Genomic DNA, 22,251 nt, shown 5'->3' with positions numbered 1-22,251 from the left:
CTTACCTTGAAGGTTGGTCGCCAGCCGACAGGCTTTGCCAAGCTGGCATGGAATGTACTGAAGTTGACCAAACAATAGGCCGCCAGGAAGAAATTAGATATCAGCGGTGCAATCATGTTCAGATCGCCCACCAGAATGACTGCCACGGAGATGATGAATGTCAGAATATATCCACGCACTGGTTCGTTGTTTTTGCCAAAGCCTTTACCGAACCAACTTATCTTCGGGTACAGTTTGTCCTTACACAACGCTTGGAATACTTTCGGAGCTGACACGAGACTGGCTAGAGCGGATGATAGCGTAGCGGCAAAACAACCAGCATATATCAACGGTCCAAACACCGAAACCAACTCCATTACCTGGAAGGAGTTGTGCAGACCGTAGCTGCAACTTTGCACCTCACAATCGGAGAAGTCCCAAGTTCCGTTGACGACGTCCGTAAGATTACCGGTAGCATCACGCAGCACCGTCGCACCGGCAATGATCGCCATACCAACATAAGAGGCGGACGTAATCACGATGGCAAGTATTGTGCCCTTTGGAATGGAGGACGAAGGATCCTTCAGATCACCGCTGATGTTTGCTCCGGCCAGAATACCCGTCGCAGCGGGGAAGAAGATCGAAAACACGGAGAAGAAATCGTGCTGCGTTCCCTTAACCATCCGGTACGCGGAGTGCATGTTTTCAACCATCACCGACGCATTGAACCCAACGAAACCACGTGCCAAATCTAGATCCGACTTTGGACCCCACACGGAACCGATGCAAAAGTCCACAATGGCAACCAGCAAGATGATCAGCAGCACGATCTGAGCTTTCGCTTCCCATTCCATTCCGACGACTACGATGCACAGTAGAATGATGATTGTAATGCAACCGATAATACGCACATCGTTAACGGCACCGTCCACAATCGCAACACCAAACGAGGCTAGCAGATCGATCATGGATTCGCAAAAGCCAACCACGTACATGGCACACGCGACTGCATTCGCCAGCGAGAAGATCAACCCGATCGAACCTCCAAATTCGGGCCCTAACGAGCGCGATATCATGTAGTATGTCCCGCCACCCTTTATCACACCGTTCGTACTAATGGCGGACATCGATAGAGCCGTAATTGTAGTTACCACCGTGGTCATTACGATCAGTATCACACCTTGCACGATACCAGCTTGTCCAACTACCCAACTGAGCCGTAGGAATAACATGACGCCCCAGATGTTTAACAGGCAACGCATCAAAACGCCCTTTATCCAGCCGAACTTTATTGCACCATCCATCTCGGCCGGTTCGTGCACGGTTCCTCGGCGCATCGTTTCCTGTGTGAGATGGAGAAAAATTTTACCATTAGTACTGGATTCAATAAGACGCAAAATCTTGAGGAGCTTCAGGTGCCACCTTGAAGGTTAATTTAAACGAGATAGCTCGTGTCAAGTGTTCTCGTTCATTTCAACTAAAAATACCATTACTCCTCTCGTAGTTGAAGTGAAGTGAAATCCACAAATGTCCAATTTGAAGAGCAGATAGAAACCATCGCTAACCCAAAACTCGATAAGGACTATTGATCTGGTCCAGTAATTGACCGTTCTGTAACTGCAACCCCGGGTACCCGGGGTTCTGGCATTTCGAGAGTTATCTGAAACCTGTTATCTGTACATTCGATTCCATTTAACGGCGGAGGGAAATTGAATAGGAAAGCTTATCCAAGCAATATCAAGACGATTCCGGCTAGAGCGGAAGACTAAAACGAAGAAAGTATTCCCCTTTCGTTTCTGTACCGGTGTAAAACGCTGACTCTAGTACATGCTTGCTCTGCTGCAAGGTGTAAATGTTCGGGGAGTACAACTTACTCCCTTCCTCACCCTCGCCCTTCATCGGATAGCCCGCCCCCGGGGATAGGTGAAAAGTTCAATTAAAAATGATACTAGCTATGTGCGAAATTAAATTCCGCGCGCGGATTGCATACCTTGCAGGCGTGAAGCATAGTTGGCGCGTTGGATCGAATAGTTTCACATATCATCGTGTTTTCATTTTATCTCAAAGCTCGAGCTGATACAGCACGGGGATAAATTAATGTTTGCTTTCCGTTGAAAATTTTTGTCTTTGTGCGATGGTATCATATTTATCGCACTCTTCTGGCTATTTCATTACACATCCACACCACATTTAATACCTTAACTGTGTGTGATTTTCTCTACAAAAGTTTTTATATATCTTTTTCTATGGAAGGAAATAAAAACTCATTCACTGGCGTGCAAAAGGGGAAACATTTCATTGCATGCCAGCACACGACATCACTATTCCCAATCAAATGCTTCCATTTGATTGGTATTAATTGGAAACCTCTCCCATATCCACGCGCACCCGGGCAGATGTAATGCTTGCGTAAAAATGTGCAGCAGAGTCTGTATTAATTAACCTTCAGCATCCTCCCTTGCTAGTTGTTCTCCGTGTATCGCGTAACGGACCGATGCGCGAAAAAGGCATACTAAACCCTCCATTTCATGCTACTTTTCCAAACAACTGAATCTGCGGGATGCAGAGCGGAACGCCCGGAAGGTGAACCACCAAGGAACGGTCGGAATAATGGCACTAAACGAATCCATTTGATCAATTAACCAGAGAGTTTGACCCTTGGGTTGGACAGATTAAATAAATTAATCAACTCTATTACTCTGTCCTGGGTGTATCATTCGTGTACGGAAATGGTTAGCTGGGGCGCAGTTGCTAACTTCCACATCGAATAGACAGATTTCGATAAGAAAACGTTTCGGAGCAGTTAAAAAATCCGCATTACCTTATTTGTGATGGACGCATCATGTAGCTCATCCAGCGTGGGTCTCTGATTTCCTTGGAACGATAGGATGTTCCGATAATTATCCATCCGCGGTAGGGCTTCTCGTGTGAAGTGTCTGAAAATGTAAACACACAGAGCAAGTTAGATGCCAATCTTTATTACAGAACTCATCATTTATACAACGCGAACGTAAACAACACCGTTGCCCGCATTGTATAAAAGGACCTTTCTTCAGTTCCCGGTGCTTCCACTTCTAAGAAAACAAACCCGTATTTAGATATGCGTGCTTAAATTCTACGATTTGAATTTCACTTAAAAACAAAAAATATTCCCGTCGAATCGGTACGTCTATTTTCCTAGAAATATAATCAATCTTTTGAAACTTCTTGTCTATCCGTCCGTCCGTCAGTATCCTCCCTACTCGGTCGACTTTCAAAGTAAATAACGCTGGCAATTGCTTGAGAGATCTTCATTTGGTGCACAACCTACGTTTCTACAGCGCAAGTTTCCTTATCCTTAGGTGCTTCAATGATACATGACTTGGTCTTTCACACAGCAAAATACTCGAAATACTCGCTCGCACTGTAGCAAATGCTACCTCCTTCTAAGAGCTAGTAAAACTCGCTTGAGTTTTGTAGGTGATTAAAGCGTGTGGCACGCGTTATTCACAGCAATAGGTTCCTACTTAAAGTTGGTCTAGGACACAAAAGACACATACTTACAAAAGATAAAAACAGGTCTCCAAAAATACACTTACCGGAAGCTTCGCGCGTAACGATTCTCATCGATCAAATTATCCTCCTCGTCATCGTTCGAGTCTGATTCGCCACCCTCGACGTTGAAGCGTGTCGAGGGCTTGCGCTGCCTTGGCTGCTCCGGATCCCGGTCGCGATCTGTGCGGAAGCTGCTGCGAAGCGACTGCAGACGGGAGGTACGCCGTTTGACCATCTCCTCCGGGAAGACGTCGTCCTCGGTGACCGGTTCCGTTGCCGTACCGTTGCCGGTTCCATGGGCGGCCGGGTCGTCATGATTGACAAGGTTAACCTGGAACCGGTTCGCTGACTGATTGCGCGGCAAAGCATTCATTTCCACATCGTTTGCACCACCACCATTCGGATCTGTCATTTTCCGTTCTGGGGAGATTTTGTGTTGGGTTGCCGCTGGACACAGTTACCGCAGACTGCAGACTGCGGCTAGGGAAATATCGAGCGCAGAACAATCGAAGGTTGTGGCTGATGCTTTTATTGCTCCTCTTGCTGGTACGAGCGGGAGGCGTGTTTGTTTGTGTTGAAGATTATTTATCACTAGCTGATCGATGAGCTGTGGGCACAACACACTAAAGAAGGACGAGAAGTAACATAAGTTAAAGTGATAAGTAACTTAAATGTTTGCAACTTATTCAATAAGGTCTTTATGCAAAGGTACGCCCATGTTTTATAAAACCAGATTACCAAGAATATCTTGGCGTCTAAACAAAATCCAACCATCATTAGCCTTTTTCCACTAAGAACCCTCCAAAGCAAAGAAATAACAATACCCTTCCCAGAACTCAGAGATAATATTATTGTTTTTACATCCTAAATCGCGCTAGTCTAGGATTTCAACATCTTGGATCTTTTCAGGTTAACGAAGAAGTCTATATTTATTGTGCATGATTTGTTTCCACGAATTTGAAGGAAAAACATTGATTGTCATCCTTGACACCTAACGTGTGGGCTATTTACGCTTCGATTCGCCAAGCAATTTTGTTCCAGATTTCATGTCTAGAAATAGATCAGCATAACTTCCGCATGTCCTGATATTGATCTGCCTCCACAGAAATAAGCCTATTGCCTTTCCGCAACTGTCTGGCCGTTATCAATCAATCACGTCACAAGGACATTTACCTTCAGGGACCAATACTAAATCTACCATCTGGTAACCCACAAAACAGAGTGTCCTCGATGGATCTGAAAAGCGATTAAGATACCACAGATTTGCGCTAATGAAATCACATGTGTTTGTGGAACTTTTTGCCGTCTGTGGAAACCTCGAAACCGCGATGCCACAATTGTTCGAGGAATGCTATCTGTGTAAATATTGGTAAGGGTTTTGCTTTGTACACACAGCTTAGCAATGGAACTCCGATAGGTCATTCTAAACAATTGAAACACCTTTACGTTTGCCACAAACCGAACTTGGGTTCTCGAGCTCCCAAAGCACAATATATCGCCTCTGATTGGATGCGTTTCGAAGGCCGTTGCAAAAATGATTGATAGTGCCTCGGCTTTCCATTGTTGACAGAAAACTGTCCGCATGCTACCTAGGCGAGAGACGCACCGTCTGCAAACATTGCTTCCAGCACGAACCACACATCTGACCCAACCCGGCGTGTTTATGTTTGCACGCCATATTTCAACGATTCATTTATCTATTTTTCATCCGATCTACTATCGTTCGAAGCCACACTAGGCATGGTCGTATCCTTTAGCCGAATACCCTAGACAGAATTAGAATCCCAATATAGCGAACATCGAGAACTTTCCTCCTTCTGGTCAGCAGCAACAAGGAATCAGAAACTTCGCTCATTATCGAAACCACAAATTACGGATTCAGGCGTTGGGACCGAATGGGTGGGCTAACCAAAGTGGTGAGATTTTTCAATTAATTTAAATGGCTTTTTGTCGAAGAAACAGGGAATTGATTTTTGGTGCAAAATAGTGCTAATGCTCCAGACCAGATATCGATATCGGTTTCATCACCTCTCAGCACTCTGCATCTCCCTTTACTCTGTTTCATCACTAAACGGTGCTCCATATACACCTGGACAGGGTTTTCATGTAACGATTTGCATCTAGACAATCCAGCGTGTTTGGAACACCGAGGCAGAAACAATGCCACACGCTTCCAGCCAAAACCACCTCCATGCAACCGTCCACAGGACTTGGTGAATTGATGTTTGACCACCGGGGGAAATGGATCCGATTCGGTTTCGTGCGTTGCAAACAGTGCAGAAAGAGGATGGCCATCCGCGTGTAATCCATCCCGATTGGTGCTAGACTACAGTCGCCAAAACAAAGGACACTTGCCTGTGGCGAATTTAAGCGGTTTGTTTGCTTCGCCAGTCTATCGTCGAGTACGGTGTTGGGCATGGTTTTAATTTACGGCTATAACGCTTCAATGATCCGTTGAAGCTGGTGGTTTTTCCGAGCGATTATTTATGCTTTGTTGGTTCACACTACTGCATTGAATTATAAAATAAAGTGAATAGAATGTTTACGTGATTTTAGCGTACTAATTCTGTTACTAAAATTCCTTTTATTAAAATATATTTAAAGCGTAAATATCATTTATTTCCTGGACATAAAAAGTCTTCAAATTTAATTTAAAATAATGTGTGTGTTTCAAGATGAACAACAGCAATCAAAATCATCATCACCATTTCCTGGGTTGTGCTAAAATTGTCTAGACTGACAAATGTTCAGCCTTATGATAGATGATGTGATGAAATTACGTCACCACGTGGCAATAAATGACAAGCCCACTCTTTCTGTGCTCCATTTGCATAAACCACCCTTAGCCAATCAATCACCACAGGCGCAGGCTGCATCGAACTGACGCCGGCCGGTCTGAGCATTGCAGAATCGGGTTTTACTTATCAGAAAGCGCGACAGATACGGACAGTCAGAAGGCAAACAAAAAAGCTTACGAAACAATCGTTGCAATAAAAAAAAAACCTTACATGAAATTCATTTACCTTTTTTTGTAATAAAATAAAAATTTTATTTTAATTTTAAAAAATCGTTTCAAATCTTTACAGAAGTATTATCCCCATTATTTTTGATTATGGTGGTAATTAAAATGTTCACCTTCGACGACAAGCATGCAACATTCCAGGCGCTTCGGTAGCACTTTGTAGTACAGATTGTTCCCAGTGCAAGCTCTTGAGCTTCACTGTACACTACACTCTCGCAACAAGTTTGCATAAAATGGCAAACGCAATTGATTAAGCAATTGTGCGTGTATACTAACCAACCTTGAAGGTGGGTAGCCTTTGATCGCACGAGGCACCACACGCACCAACCATCGAATCAATGAATTCCGCAACCAATAATCCTGCGCCCTTGCGCCTATGCGTTGGTCGGATTTACCATCCCGCGCGCCAAAGTTCGAACCACTCGCTGGTGGAATTTTTGTTACGCTCGTTCTCGCATATTTTACCATTTCACCCAAAAACAGACCGAACGTCACGCATTCGGTACGCGGCATTGATTAAATTTTAAATTGATTCGAAAAATGTGTAGCAATATTTTTGGGCCGTGTATTTTGTTTGCTTGCGGGGTTGTGTGCGTGCAATTGCGCTTGCAGTGTGCTTTCATTATTTTGCTTCATCGCTCCTGTCGTTATGAAGCAGCAGTATGTCCTTTGATAACGGCATTACGCAAAGCTATCTTAAAGCCACCAGCTCCATTCGTGGCGAATTAACATTCAACACACTTACTGTACCCGCGGGGGGAAGTAGTGCGCCACTGGGTTCCATTTGCCCCTAGACCGTGTTCCATTTGCATGCGAAAGACTTTGCTATTGCCAGACTCGAAGTGAGTCGCCCGTTTTCGGTAGCTTGTAAGAGGGTTCCTCCTTTTTATTCACCTTTCTCGATGGGCCACAAAATAAAACAGGCTCAAACGAAACATAACAAATCCCAACTCAGCGATGAAAGTGAATTCACTTCATATCCTTGCAAATACGCAAGGCGACAATCGGCGAAACGACGATGACAGGTCCCTTGTCACGGTCACCATCCAGACCGTGACGTGCTCGGAAAGTTTACGTTGCTTAATGACACCCGAAAGGTTCCACACTGATTAGGGCGTCGTCGGGTGCGAAATGTTGCTAATTTCTAATCGGAACGCACACCGTCCGCTGTCCTTTTGGGAGTCCTTTTCACGGACGAGAAATACCGATGGATAGTCACTAAATGGTATATTTATGCCGTTTCTTCCCTAGACGCACAGTTGTGCTTTAAAATCAGATAGCACCACCAACCGATAATGAATTCTATCTCCTCGCTTAAATCAATATTCACAATCGATTCGTCCGGTTCGTTCGTGATGATGAAATAAATAAATTGAATTTATTTTCATTTTCTGTTTCGGTCTATTTTATTGTTCTTCAAAACTTTCTCCACATTACACCAGTGCGAGTATTGAAGTTGATGTGCCGTATTTTTCGCTTTCCTGCCCACAGCTAAACGTTTGCATAACGTTTTGTTTACGTTATGCTGGTAACAAAAACCGAAATCGTCATACAGTAAAACAATAAAACAATTGCAAACAGACAAACAAACGGCAGATGAGTCGGTCCTGTCTGCTTCTAAGCGACACGCATTGAATATGCATTTCGCAGCAATTCGTACATCTGCGGCACCGTACTGGGACGATAATTAACGCAACGCAAATGTTGACCGAACAGATAAAGGCCTCTTCCCATCCCATCGCGGTAATGAGCGGGAATGAGCGAGTTGGCGGAAAGGGCGGAAAGGGCAACATGCAAAAAAAAGGTGATTATGATAACAAACTCATTTCTCCCTCCAAAATGGTTTAGTTCCCTTTTTGTATGTTTCTTTCCCAGAAGAGATCCATGGGAAATGACAGAATTTCATGTTATCGGTAAAAAGAATTGGAAACAAAACCGAATGTTACAAGGGAAAATAATTTACACGCATGTTTCAAATGTCATTACAAATGCATCAAGGTATGATAATGTTTTATTTAGCCTTTTCAGCATTATGCAGGCCCCAGTGCACCCAAACGGTGGGAACAAAAAATTTAACATCATAAAATTAACAAATCAAACGATGGCAAAAAAGGTTCCAGGGAACGCTATTACATTGGAGATTATTTAAATGAATAATTGAAGCTGTAATTAGACGAGAGCAGTTGAAATAATTTTTTTTCAAATAATTATTTTTTATGTGGGCTTATATTAGCATTGAATACATCAATCACGATCGGACCTCGTTGGTGGAGACGGTAAGTGCAGCGACTGCGTGTTCAAAGACTACCTGAGTTCAAACCTCGGCTAATGTGAAATGTGCTAAAGAGATGTGCAAATTAATCAAAAGGATTTTTTAGCTCCTCTGAGATATAAACTATTATTAAGGCGGCGTACAGCGAAGATCAGGAAAAGTCCGGTGGATCTCGAATTTCCACATTTATCAAAACGCAATTTCGTCTAAATTCGTTGTTATTTTCCTTTTTACTTTTTTGTTTGAGAAAAACATGAATTAAATCCGCTTGTCTGCGATTCCACGTATAAAAGGTACACGTGTATCTCAGAAATTCCATGTACAGTGGAACGCCGACTATCCGTGCTCATCGGGACTCGGCTAGAGATGATAATAACAACTCTTTTTAGTGAGTCAACTCAGAGTGAATGAGTCGTTATTAGGAGTCAGCCCGTTTAACGACTCACATTATAAAAAAATAATAAAAAAAAATTCTTTAGCTTTGAAAATCTCCTAAGGTCTTAGCTTTATTTTAATGCGAATTGGTTGAAATAAGTTTCTTTTCACTCAAATAATGCTTTGAGTAAAAAATAGAATAAAAAATCATAAAAAAATTAAAAAAATCTAAAAACTTGAAAATTTCCTAAGGCTCTCGCTTTTTAAGTTCTTTGAGTAAATTCTTTGGTGCACTTTGCAAACTAAACCTGTTCTATTTGGTTGAACTTGAGTCAATTTCCTATTGAGGCTTTTATATCTTGTCATCACCGGTTTTCAGTATATATGTCAATTCGCCTTTGGAACTGTCATTTCCGAGCTGCACGGATAATGGGACAGCCGGATAAAAGGTACCCGCCGCTCGGTTCGGGCTACCTTTATCATCCAATTATTTAATTACTATCAGAAATTTTTAATTTCTTATCATATCCTTACGAATTATGTTTAACAAGCATTAAGAGTGGTTTCTCGAGAGCCATTTGAATTTTAATAACATGAGTTGCAGCGCACACTTCTACAAACTGGACGCATGTTGATAGCTACACTTTACGTAGAAAACACAAGTGCTGGAATGGGAAAATTGCACTGATGTAATTTCAAAGTAAATTTGTTCAAAAATACACTTCCTTCCGCAACGGGGCGCTTCAAATTTGCTGACCAACCAAATAAAACAAAGAAGGGGGCTGAGGGAAATTTCCCATTCCCAAGAAGAGTTTAATGGGAAATCTATGTTCGAATGGTGGCAGCAGTCCCTCGGTCGGTGAATGATGGCGCTTTCCAAAGCGAGTGCATCTACCATCAGCTCCTTGAAAGAGCATGACACACACTCTGACCTTTGCTGGTGCTAGTGTTGCCATTTTGCCATGATTATTTACGCACCCCGTGTTTACGAACGGGGGGCCCACTCGAGTGCACTCCCCAAGAGGCACTCCGAGATGTCGAGCACTCTTGGTTAGTGTGCGGCTGGTCAAGGTTACCCCAAGGTAGGTAGGTGGCTGGTGGCTGTCAGGCTTGACCTTCCCTTCCCTTTTTTTATCTCGTCCCTCCCCCCCTTGCTTCCTCGCTTCTCCAGCGCAATCAGGTGCAGTTTGTGACTATATCGAGCAGAACTAGTTCCGATTCCCTTGGCTATATGATTGAGTCGACAAAATCTGTGTCGATTGGCGAAGTGTAGTTGAGTTATCAGCTCCACCGACACCGAGACCAGTGCGCACATTGATGGACAATAATTATGCAAGCGCGAGTTGACTTTGGGCCCGAAATCCCTGTACAACCGGTTCACCCGGGTTGCCGATCACCTTTCTACTACCATTTACCCTATTTGTACGGCACCGTCCGTCCGGTATCTTGATTTTGAACGCGGTACGACCACCGCCAGTGCTGCTTCAATTAATGCACCGATCGGAAGCATCGCAACGGACCGACTTCGAAAGGGTCGTTAGTTACCTTCCAGTCAGGTTTCACTGAAACGCCACACTTTTCCTTCTTCATTCGCACCCAACACCAAAGGACGACGACGCAAAGAGAGCAAACAACAAGAAAACGCCACCATAAGGCAAAAATGCGTATGTTCACACGTCGCTAAGGGAGGCTAAGGGCAATGCCGGTCGGATTAGGTACGTTAACAAGTTAATCAAATGTTTGCACAAAGTTGTTTCACTGAACAAGACGACAATTGATCGCCGTACTTATCTTACGGAGCGGACGGAATGGGTAGAACCGAACGCTGGGGCTGTTGCTTATTGATTAGGTTGAGCTATAAAAGCGCATAAATTAGTGTACGCAGCCACTTAAACGTTCATGAGTCGTTAGGCGCATGGCAGCGATTGAACGATATGCTAATAATTGCTTTATAACAGACAATAAAATTAGAATCATATCAAAAACGAATTAAAGTAAATAATAACAAAAACAGACGAACATCGTTAACGTTTAATATGAAGCGAAAAATTCGAGTGAAAGTATTTACAGAATTTTAATAACCAAACCACACACACCATCTAGCCCACAAGTCATGTGTTCGTGGCACTGGTTAAAGGCACTCCGTGTATCATGTTCACACCTGCTGCTACAGCCAGTTCCATTTTGGTATATTAAAAAACTCATTACAATCACATTACCATAACTCTTAGACAGGCCGTCGGCCGATGTAGTTCGATCGTCAAAGACATGACCATATCTGCACGGTGTTACCGGTGAAACCGAACTCCGGTCTTTCCAGTGACCCGGCGTACCGACCTTCACTATCCGGACCAGTGCGTTAACCCCTAGATGTCACTTTTTGTCCTCCCCAATGCAAATTCGCCCTCATCCCCTTTTCTCCCTTTTAGACATCGACAACGAGGTAGCGATTAAAATGACTAACGGCTTGACCTGATTTACGACCGTCTCCCCACACCGAGTGTTCTACCGTGTCGTACCCAAGTTGTCGAAGTTGTCGATGGAGACACAGGACGGCCCAACCAACGGCTGCTCCCCAGGTGGCTGTGAACTACGCCGGTTCTTTGCACGATGATGCTGGAAACTATGATTTATGGCAGTGCATTTAATCAACCCGACGAAAGGTACTTCAGCTAGCAGTGATTGGTTCTGTTTTCGTGGTCGCTCCAGTGACTGCCGACAATGACACGTGCGTCGTTACGATCGCACTGAAAGGGGACCACCAAATCACCTGCTACCCTAGGCAGGAGTGCCCATCTGACATCGGCAAACAATTGATGTAATATAAACAGAAGAAAAAAAACGTATTCTACGATGAAAAATAATCTTACAGCATCTTACAGGCTGCCTTTAAAAGGATCAACATGAGTGGACACAAACTGTTCCTGGAAGCATTGCTGGTACGATGTTTACGAGAGTAATCATTCGCAGAAAATTTTATCCATTTAGTGGAATTGTTTTGTTGGCTTATAATGATAAAAATCCATTACAAAACTTTTATCCTTCCTTTAGGAAAAGGCTACAAACAACGAAATACAAAGCATCAGAAGGTTTTTGTTTTTTTATTCAACATTATTGTTTGATGAATTCTGCATGCAATCGATTGACATTATTATGATGTAGCATGTTTCATAATTAAAGCAAAAACGTGCACAAATGATATTCCACCACAAATGGTAAGGAATAATTGCTAATTTTGCAATGGACCGTTCGGTGTAACCGGTAGCTGTGCAAGAGGTTCTGATATAACTTCACTTTGCGGAGTTCAATCGAGACGTAACCCGCCCAACATTGCGATAGAACGGTGCTGCGTGTTTCTAAACGAGCATTCCATTTTCTGTGAACAATTTATACTTCACCATTGTGAAGGATTGTTCGTATTTAATTAATTAAGCTTTCTCTCACAATATCACGGTGTTTTTTGGTCTAATTTGTGAACCTTTATTCCAGGTTGACCGTATCAAGGAGCTGTTCGGGAAAGCGTCTCGGACTAATTTTCCTACATGGTAACGATGTTGCGAGAATGATCCCTTTCCACATCTGGTAGCTAGTTACCTACAACTCATTAGCATTCCCAACTCAACCACCGATCTGCAATAGAGCGGGAATAGGAAAAACCTCTATCGAAACTTTGCTACTTTAGCGTAACCACTTCATCAGGCGCTTACCTGTTGCTTCCAGCGGATATTACTGTTTGCAAATTGCATAAACGGAATAGAACCCGGCACCCAACCGTCTCATACAAGCTGCTTAATCCATCCTGCGGATCGAATACCTTTTTCCACCGCAGCAAGCAGGAGTTCCGAGCAAAGAGGGAAGAGATTTGTAATTAATATTTCATCCTGACCTCGATACCACCACACCTGGACGGGACAAGTGCTTCTTCCGATTTCGCCTGCCGGAACCGGTTCTGGAAAAGAGCTCGTAAAGAAACCAAACACACCACCATCCTTCCGTCCTTTTCAGCTCGTTGCTCGTGCAATCAATATGCAATTTATGCTACCGGTGATGGTGTCCCAAACCAACCGAACGTTTTGTCATTGCATGAAGGCAAATGACCATCTCATATAGTTTCAATTTTTTGCTCTTTTTTCCTTCCCTTCGTTTCCACCTTGCCTGGTCGGTAGTCAAGGCAGACAAGGCCAAACACAAGGAGCAAGTAATAAAGCGGCACAGATTGAGATGCAGATTGGTGAACTGAATGCTGGAAAACAGCACAGAAATACGATGGAAAAATACATTTCAAAATCCGAATCAACAATCAGTCAAGCGGTTGTTCTTTTTAAAAGGGAAAATTTGTTTCTGCTTTCAGTTTGGGCAATTCAAACAAAAGCGAAAAGTTTTTTAATCGAACGAAATTTGGAATTAATCGATGTAGTTCAAAAACGATTTTTTTTTTTCTTTGAAGCTTCGCTACATAGATTTTCTAATCCCATAGTCCAACAGGTACAGCTACCAGGTTGCAAGTGATAAGAAATTTCTCAATCATAGAATTTTGAATTTTTGCATATGTTTTTAAAACACTTTATAACATTAAATAATTTGCCTCACACATTGGAAAGAGATTTGAAATATTGGGCATTCGATTACGCTGCTTTACAGAGCATTCGAAAATTGATGGCTTTAAATAAATTAATTAAAAAACCTTAGCTGCCTCGTCAAACTGCTTTGTTTTGGCAGGACGCCCCCAAAGGTATGCAATATTTGCTAAAACTCGTTAATTATAAGACAAAAGAGATCCCTATCGTTTACAATCTGAAGTTGCTAGAAAATCCTACATTCCAAGAAATCAGTCATTGTTGTCTCGCTAGAGAACGAAATATCTCCAGACACCTTGACACCTCCAGGCCTTGACTTTAAACTTGTTAAACAAGCGTCGCGAACCTTTTTGTTCACGTTGAATATGCCGGAAAAGTTTTCTTTTGTTTTTCAAGTATTTTATTAAACTACTAACTTTAGGGCAACACAGCTTGTACGTGGATTTAAAATTATTTTCTTCCAAAATCAATCAATCGTTACTTAACATTTTGTATCGTAGAACACGTATTTTACACATGTATACCTGCCGCACTCATCCATTGTCACGTGCTGGAAGCGAAAATATTCATTGATTAAAAAGATACGGGAACCGTTGGAAATTAATCAACCCTATCAAGGGGTTGTGGTTTTAGTTAGCGCGTGGAATGTTTTCGTTACAGACAATTAATTGTACACGATCGTGCGCAGTATTATACTCCATTGGAATAAGCATTCATAAAACCGATCGGAAAAAAAATGTTTGCCTTGTCTGAAGTTTTTAACAAATTTTAGTATTTTTATGGCACACTGTATGGTTACAGAAATTAATACAAAATAAAACAATAATGCAAAAAAACCCTGAAGCAACAAAAATCGTAAACAATAGTTTGGTGAAACATAAATCAATAACTTCCTAATTGTTAAAAAAATAATATTTAACATCGCTGCACAAATTTGCTTTCAATAAAGATATGCGGCCATTTGTTTTCGTCCCTGTAATTGGATGCTGGATCATTAAAAAAAAAGACAGGTAGCAAAACTTTTGTTTCGCTATTGAATGATACTGCCAACAATGTGCCACTACTGGTCCACGGCACCCATTCAATGCATAACAGCGTAACAAGAGCGACACGCAGTGGTTCACCTTTAATTGGCTACCGGGCATGAACACTCGGTGGCAGAGGTTCGTTTTTTTTTAATGTTGCTTCTCGGTCCGTTTGACTCGTCAACCTGCCCCCGTACGAGCCTATTGACATCAATGGACCTTTCGGCCACACATATGCTGCATTCTCGGTGCACGCGGCACGGGAGCGCTTTCAAGTGGAATTTGCGACCGAAATTGAGTTTCGATCTTTATGCCACAGTGAAGCGTTTCCGTTTCCGACCAGGTCCGCTCTAAATCATCCACGCACGAGTGCGTTTGAAGCGATTTTTGGCGAATTATTTTTACGCAATACGCATACCTGAACCTGTAGAATGCTATTTAACGCCTAGCTGCGGTATGTTGAGTTTAATAAATCCATAAATGAAGGTGTAAAAGCCTTCCGTTCTAAGAGATACAAGAGCATTCCGATTTGTTTTATTTTTTAATGATTTCCTATTTTAATTATTTCCGATTTTTTAAGTTCAAATTTGCTGATTTGATGAAGCAAAATTTAAATAAAAAAAGATGAAACATAAAAGCTTGTTTGATGACAACATAAAGGTAAAAAAACTCTACAAATAAAATTTTAGCGAAAGAAAAAGAAAACGTACAGTTACATCAACAATTTGCCATTAAACGTAAATAAACGTTTCCAAGGCCACTGCTGCTGCTGCATCACTTGGCTATAAATGCACCGGCGTAGATTGACCGCATCATACGGGAGAACCGATTCAGCAGCAATGGAATCGGTAAACGAGCTGATAGTGTGGAGCCGGGAGTAGCTTTCAACTCCAATAACCCACCGTTGCCTATCCGCTACCGTACTTGTGGCCACTATGGCGTGCGATAACGTTTACCGTCGTACTGTCGTTATCATCTCCGCGAAACTATCAACCGTCCGGCAAAAGGAGATGTTTGTCGCAGTGTCGCCTCCATCGCGTCCTCCTAAGGTTTGATGTATTTCTTTTTGCCATTTCTTTTTGTACACCGATTAAATTCAAACAAACTACACTCATCCATTATTGATGTGCTGTGTTTGCTCAACAACCAGGCAAGGAAGGAGGAGTGTTGGTCAACATAATACTCCCTGCTCTTTTCATGGTTTCTTCTTCAGCAATAACATGTTGATTAAATACTAGCGCACGGCGAAACAAGGGTTTATGCCGGATGGTGTGGATCGTTGTTGGCTTGCATCTACATTTGCATCCACACACATGCCATGCGCTCAGGTATCATCTAACCCGTTCACGGTCCGCGATTCCGTCAACACTGTTCCTTTCGCTGCCAACGATAAGGTGCACAGTACTTACATGTTGACCCATCTTTACTATCCCGAACGCTCGTACACTTAATCGAAACGAACCGTAAGCCCGTTACCGATTGCCGTTAGGGACTAGATTGCGAAATATAAAATACCTGTTGCAGCAACCAGGGTGACCAGGGTGACTCGATAAGATGCTAGCAACATTCAGCAAATGGTAAATCAATAAAGAGAGAATACCTACGGAGTTACCATCCCACATACGAATGAGCTTGGAAGTGCTGTGAATATAGGTAATGGTTAAGGATACGAAACGTTTCGAGATCATGTCTCATATGGACTGTGTCTCTTGAAGATATCAAGATATCATAAACTTCAATTTATAGCAGAGTGCTGAATTTTTACATTCAATAATAAAGCTTTAAGTAAATTGAACCTCTTTCAAAATTGGACCTTTTCACATAACGATACTTAGCAATCAATTGTTACGATTTTTGCATACTAACTCTCAGCGCCAACCACTCCTTCCACGTGTTTCTTTTTTATGTCCTGTTTCAATCTCATCGTCCATCCGCCGTCGTTTGACGGTGACACACGAAACTATGTATCGTTCCAGGATTCTTGCTGTACCAACTTGTCCAGCTTCAACATTCACTCTCCGACAGTGTCGTGGCGTGTGTATGTTGACGCAGTTGACCATTTATATCCGTAGTATGTGAAAGGACAGAAGAAAAAAACACAATTTAGGCAAGGAGAAAGAAAAATACCCAATCAAGCAGATGCGAAACTCTTGGACGAAGGGAAAGCGAACCACCAGGCGATGGACAAATACCGTGAGGAACAAACATGAATGTTTTCTGCAATGTTTGCCCCGTGGGTAGAAATAAAACACACATGAACGTAGTGGACACCGACCAGTAGGTTGTTAGAATAGAGATTGGCTGCCCCTGCCCAAAAGTCGTATTTAGGTTAAAACGGGTGGAACACACTTTTCCCACGGCTTTGGACATGCAATATCTGTTCATGAACTAGAGCCACATAGCAAGTCGGTGTCATTTGAACGGCGAGAGCCTAGAGAATTCCTGGAAGAATTGGTAGTTTTCATGGCTTGTGGGGCGGATGTTCGATGTTGTTAAATGGTGAATATTGTTGAGCTTTTTTCCCAATCACCGTACACTAAATCATGATGCTAAATAAGAGCAATCCGAACTCCCAGAGTAACTCCCTCTGTAGTCCATTCGAACGATGAGATTCAATTCTTGACCTTCGGTGTATTAGACCAAGCACCGTGTCACAAGACCATCGTACCACTATATCGCTAATAATACACACTCAAACTGGCAAAAAAGCAATACATCATAAACGCCATTTAAATAACCAGGCTTTCAGTTGTCGACGAATAAATAAAACAGCTCAATCGTAGGCAAATTCTACGTCTAGAACGATTCTACATCATTATTTGTGTTCTTGGTTCTCTTGGATCCCATAAAAGGTACAAACTCGCGTCCCAGCCTCAGTGAGCGTGTCTCGTGCGTTAGATCGGTGATCGAATCCGGGGCCCTTGTGCCCCTGTTCGAAAGGTTACGGATTTATCGACAAACAGCAATCAACCAAACGCCGCTGGTAAAACGGTTGTCGTAGTGGTGGGATGATAAACTTTGGCGACGTCCTTCGACAGGGGCTAGTTACGCAGTTGCAATTGCACGAATTGGGCACAAGGAAACGAACAATGGCTATTGACGACAGTTACCATCGCCAGCCTTAATGCCTTACGGCACCGTTAAGGGCAGCTGATTGGTGGTTTGTACTACAAATAATTGTTATGACTGCTTGTTAAGTTATTAAAGTTCTGCCTTTTAATTGGAAAACAACACCTGTGACTTATCTCGTACTGGATCGGAAGATCAGAAGATGGCATTTTAGGATAAGGAAAATCAACAGGCCTAATACTACATAATGCGAATAAACTCGAAATTAATAGGCCCAGTAATAAGTGTCTACTACCTGAATCTCGGTTCCGACTGACGAACATCAACGCCTACGAAACTCACCGAATTCCGACAACATTAATTTGCTCCTAATCGCATGCATTAACACCCCGGTATCTAGGTGTTGATGCGGCATTCCAAGAAGAGTTTAATGCTCCAATCTCGCACAAGGTCACGGAACGGAAGCATAGCCCGGCTGGAGTGTTTTGCTCCGGGGGACGATATCTTTCAAACAACAAAGCGGATTTCGTGTTATAATCATAAATCCGAACTGCAAATCACCCTGCAGGGGCCCTTTACTAAGAGAGCCACCGAAACGTGGTTTCTCTCCTTTTTCTTCTACGTTTGCACTACGATATCTTTCTCGTTCATTCAGCGAGCGACAGTTGCCGCTTACGTCGGAACGTTCATTAAGTTGGTTAGACGAAAATTTAAATTTCAAATTCCCTTCCATCCGCCATCATCCGGTGGTGTTGCTGATACACGTTGGTAGTTTGTCGTCGTCTAGCCGCTTTTGCTCGACATTGACTGCAAAAGAATGTTTACCACCCCAGAGCACTCACTCCCTTCGGTTAGATAATCACACCAAATCGGAAGCAGATCAGTCGATGAAGGAGATCAACGATAATCCGAACAGAGCACAGAACAACCAGTTTGGAATGGGAATACGAACAGCAGCAGTTCGGATGACCCGGTGACATTGTTTTCTTATGTTTCGTAATACGCACCTTTGTAAGTAATGTTTCACTTTCGTCTGTTATGTTAACAGCTCACAGTTTTATCTCCACTGGAACAGCTGTAAAGAAGCTGTTCTGTTTCGACCTACATCCCCAAGACCCATTGACAACTACCCCAACACCTCCCACAAATGGTGATGATGCTCTCCTATCGTTATCAACCGACACGAGTGTAAACTACTCCTATTACGTTCTCGCTCTAAAGACACAAGATCTGAGCCGGGGGTATTGCCGAACCGTAACATAAGGACGGCCGCGTACGGTGAGGATATGTTTCTGGACCATGTAGATCATCGGGGACGATGCAACCAGCTCGCGTATGGCAGCTGAAGGTATGGCAGGTTTATTTACGTTTATTGATAATTTCCTTTCTGGAGACGAAGCCATCCTTCACCCCCGGCTTGACTGAGGACGTCTCCATAGCATGATTTCCAGTGCCGGCCTACGGCACAGCAAAGCGACCGTCATCGTCACCCTGGTCGAATTAAGAGGTTCACGAATGAAACGTGCCGTTTGTCTTTGGTCCACCGGTTATTGTTGAACGCGCGTGTCTACTACCCGATTAGTGCTCATCTCTGTATGAAACCTCTATCGCATACGGTCAGCAATGCTGCTTCCATTGCATGACTTCTGAACTTCGGAGCATAGACGTGGGGTGGACCACTAAGGTTTGATATGAAACGCGAGTATGCGTGACGTATGCTGTTATCTACTCGGGAAGTTAATATGCAACTTGCAACATACACCCTGGTGATGATGATGAGTTAATCGAACACCCAACACGAACAAATGACCGAAAGGAATGAATATCTAAACGGGTTAAACTAATTTAATTAACATATTCTTACATTCAATGAGTTCAATTGCTTAAAGGAGATATCATGATAAACATATTTATGGAGAAAAAAAATCCTCTGCAAATCTTATTACACGCTCAGTGGACATTTTTACCATTTCGGAAATGTAGCTAGTTCGTTGCATGCGTTTGAAGTGTTGTTTTTTTACGCCACAAAGAAAAACAAATAGTCAACCATTATGAAGACAGTTTCACGTTAATTACGCTAATTAGCGGCAAATCTTCAAAAGAAAAACAGGAGTGCGGTTTTGCTACGTTTGTGGTATCAATTTAAAGTTGAACCGATTAACGTAAAAGATTGACCTTTTCGCCACAAAAATCTTTTTGTGTTAGTAACATCTTATTTTCAATTTCAACTTGTTACTACTCAGTTTTATCTCTATGTCTAATGAGTGTTTTTACGATACTAACAATTTAAATATACTTTTTATTGGCATGTGATTTTGTTGAAGAAGCAGTGAGTTAAATTAAATAACAAACTTAATGGTCTTTAAAATTTAAAGATCACACGCAATGATGCATTTTATCACAACTAGCCCAAAAAGGTTAATGTGCAATATTTCATATCTTGCTCATATAGTGTTATTACAGCCAGCTGATAGTGGCGCGAAACATTAGCAACTCATTATTTGCGATTAATACTGCGCCTCTTGCCCTTTCTAGCTGCTCATAGAGACGCAACCCACGGTTATAGCCGGCGGGAACATCATTTAAACAATTACTGCACACAGTAGTAGTGGTATAAGTGCAAATCGATGATCGGAATCATTACTAAGGGAGGGGTAGGAGGGCGTCGAAGAATCGGATATTGCTGACCGGTGGCCTAGGTGGCATTGTAGATGCGGGAGTTCATAAAATTGTACTAACAATCGCGTCACACTGTGTCGGATGACAATCGTACCAACCCGCGGAACTGACGTAAGCTCTTGTTAAGTCGGTTGGCAGTTGGTATTGCAAAAGGTATGCGTTGTGCAAGCATCGTTCTAAGCACGTTGACATAAACCGCATGCCAGATCGTGATGGAACGGAGTGTGTGGCCATTCAGATACATTGTATTCATTATATTTCTTCCATCAATGCACCTGCACGCTGAATGACCGTGTTCAAAAGAAAATGGAATGTAGAGTAAAATGTAAATATTTTTTTATTTTAAAAGACGTAGAAAACTTCATTATGTATCTCTTAAATGATTGACTTTTTTCAAAAAATGATCAATTTAATTTGTTTTTAAGAGATTATATAGTAAATGTCAAGCATTTTTTATCACAAAATGAGCTCCATTTTTATTAAACGATCTCTGTTTGAACGGATAACCTGTTCTAAAACAATGAAGTACTAATGGAGGAGATCTTGCAATAAATAAAAGCAACAATTAGTGTCTACTTCGATCGGTAACCAATTAGCATAGTTTATATCGCTTGATCTCGTGACCCTTACGGTTAGGGACAAAATCTCGTCTGAACCAGCGCACAGTGTGGGGAGATAATTTAAATCACAAATACAAAGACACGGAGAAAAAGAGGCGGTAATTGACCCAAATAAAAGAAAATTGCTGGAAGCGTTTTATGTAAATATGTACAGAAAAGAATATGTTGAGAAAATTGGGGCATGGAAAAAAGCTTCTCTCCAGGAAAGAAAAGTCTACCAACAACGAAACAAACAGGGGAGAAAAAGTGGGCAACGTATTTTGAAAACTTCAAGAAACAGAACCCAAAGAAATCCGTCCCGGACCGGACAACTATGTAGGAAAAGTGCTAGAAACATGAACACAGATTTATGGAATCAATTTTATTTCCATTCATTCATTTTAACTTTTCCTCCCACGTGAAAATGTCCAAATATCCGATCCGAGATGAAATCTATGCAGCCAATTCCAGCTCGTCTCCACTGACGTCATCGTAACGTGGTACGGGGACGCTATTTATTATGTTCACCCATACCAAACGCAAGACAAACATGACCTCTGGGGGCTCTGTTTGTATACATAATAAAGCGTTTCTTTGCAAAGAAAAATCCTGGATCATAATGATTCCGCTAAAAGTAGCTTAAAGTGCAAAAGAAAGATAAAAGTTTTTTTTCGAAATGTTAAACTTACATTGGAGGCCGTTTTTGTGTTGATGTTGTTGTTGTTCCTTCCGTTTTCTATTGCTCCGAACAGACGAAAGGGAATTCCTGCTCACCACACGTGCATGATGTGCACTCAAGAGAGTAATCCAAACTGTGTCAATATTATCATACAGCATACATTCACCACCACGTTGTTCGATACTGATCGTCGGATTGCAAATGGTTTTTGCACCGAACGGAAAGGAAGCAGCAAAACAGAATGCTAAACAAACACTTGTTATATCCGCGAAGAAATGAGTTTGTAAACAAAGTAACACCAACAAAAAAAGAACCACACCATTTCATCGAAGATTGAATCGTTAAAAAAGAAAAAAAAATACACAGTCGAACGTTAATAAGGAACAACAGATAAAAATCAAAATAAAATTCCTGCTTGTTAACATCAAGCACAAAAGGGTC

General features: G+C 42.2%; 2 protein-coding genes across 14 annotated transcripts in view; one reads left to right on the top strand and one right to left on the bottom strand.

The window, feature by feature from the left end:
• Positions 1 to 22,251, top strand: part of LOC125765000 (angiopoietin-2-like) — a 201,689-nt gene that overhangs the window by 141,011 nt on the left and 38,427 nt on the right. The gene's annotated exons all lie outside the window — the stretch shown is intronic.
• Positions 1 to 22,251, bottom strand: part of LOC125764932 (bumetanide-sensitive sodium-(potassium)-chloride cotransporter) — a 28,993-nt gene that overhangs the window by 4,713 nt on the left and 2,029 nt on the right. For 3 of the 8 annotated variants that reach the window (XM_049429672.1, XM_049429665.1, XM_049429666.1), the window contains exons 2-5: positions 21,821 to 22,065; positions 3,558 to 4,136; positions 2,801 to 2,915; positions 6 to 1,322 (exon numbers count right to left, since the gene is read on the bottom strand). In XM_049429672.1, the coding sequence (XP_049285629.1) occupies positions 6 to 1,322; positions 2,801 to 2,915; positions 3,558 to 3,925 (1,800 nt within the window). In that variant the 5' untranslated portion in view covers positions 3,926 to 4,136; positions 21,821 to 22,065. Of the gene's footprint in view, positions 1 to 5; positions 1,323 to 2,800; positions 2,916 to 3,557; positions 4,137 to 12,889; positions 13,492 to 21,820; positions 22,066 to 22,251 lie in introns of those variants that run through there. The other 5 variants (XM_049429667.1, XM_049429668.1, XM_049429669.1 and 2 more) reach the window with 4 other exon arrangements.

This window comes from Anopheles funestus, chromosome 2RL (assembly GCF_943734845.2).
Source record: "Anopheles funestus chromosome 2RL, idAnoFuneDA-416_04, whole genome shotgun sequence".
In the NCBI taxonomy this organism is placed as follows: Eukaryota; Metazoa; Arthropoda; class Insecta; order Diptera; family Culicidae; genus Anopheles; species Anopheles funestus.
The sequence above is the reverse complement of the archived record's forward strand: the minus strand, read 5'-3'. Positions and strand labels throughout refer to the sequence as shown.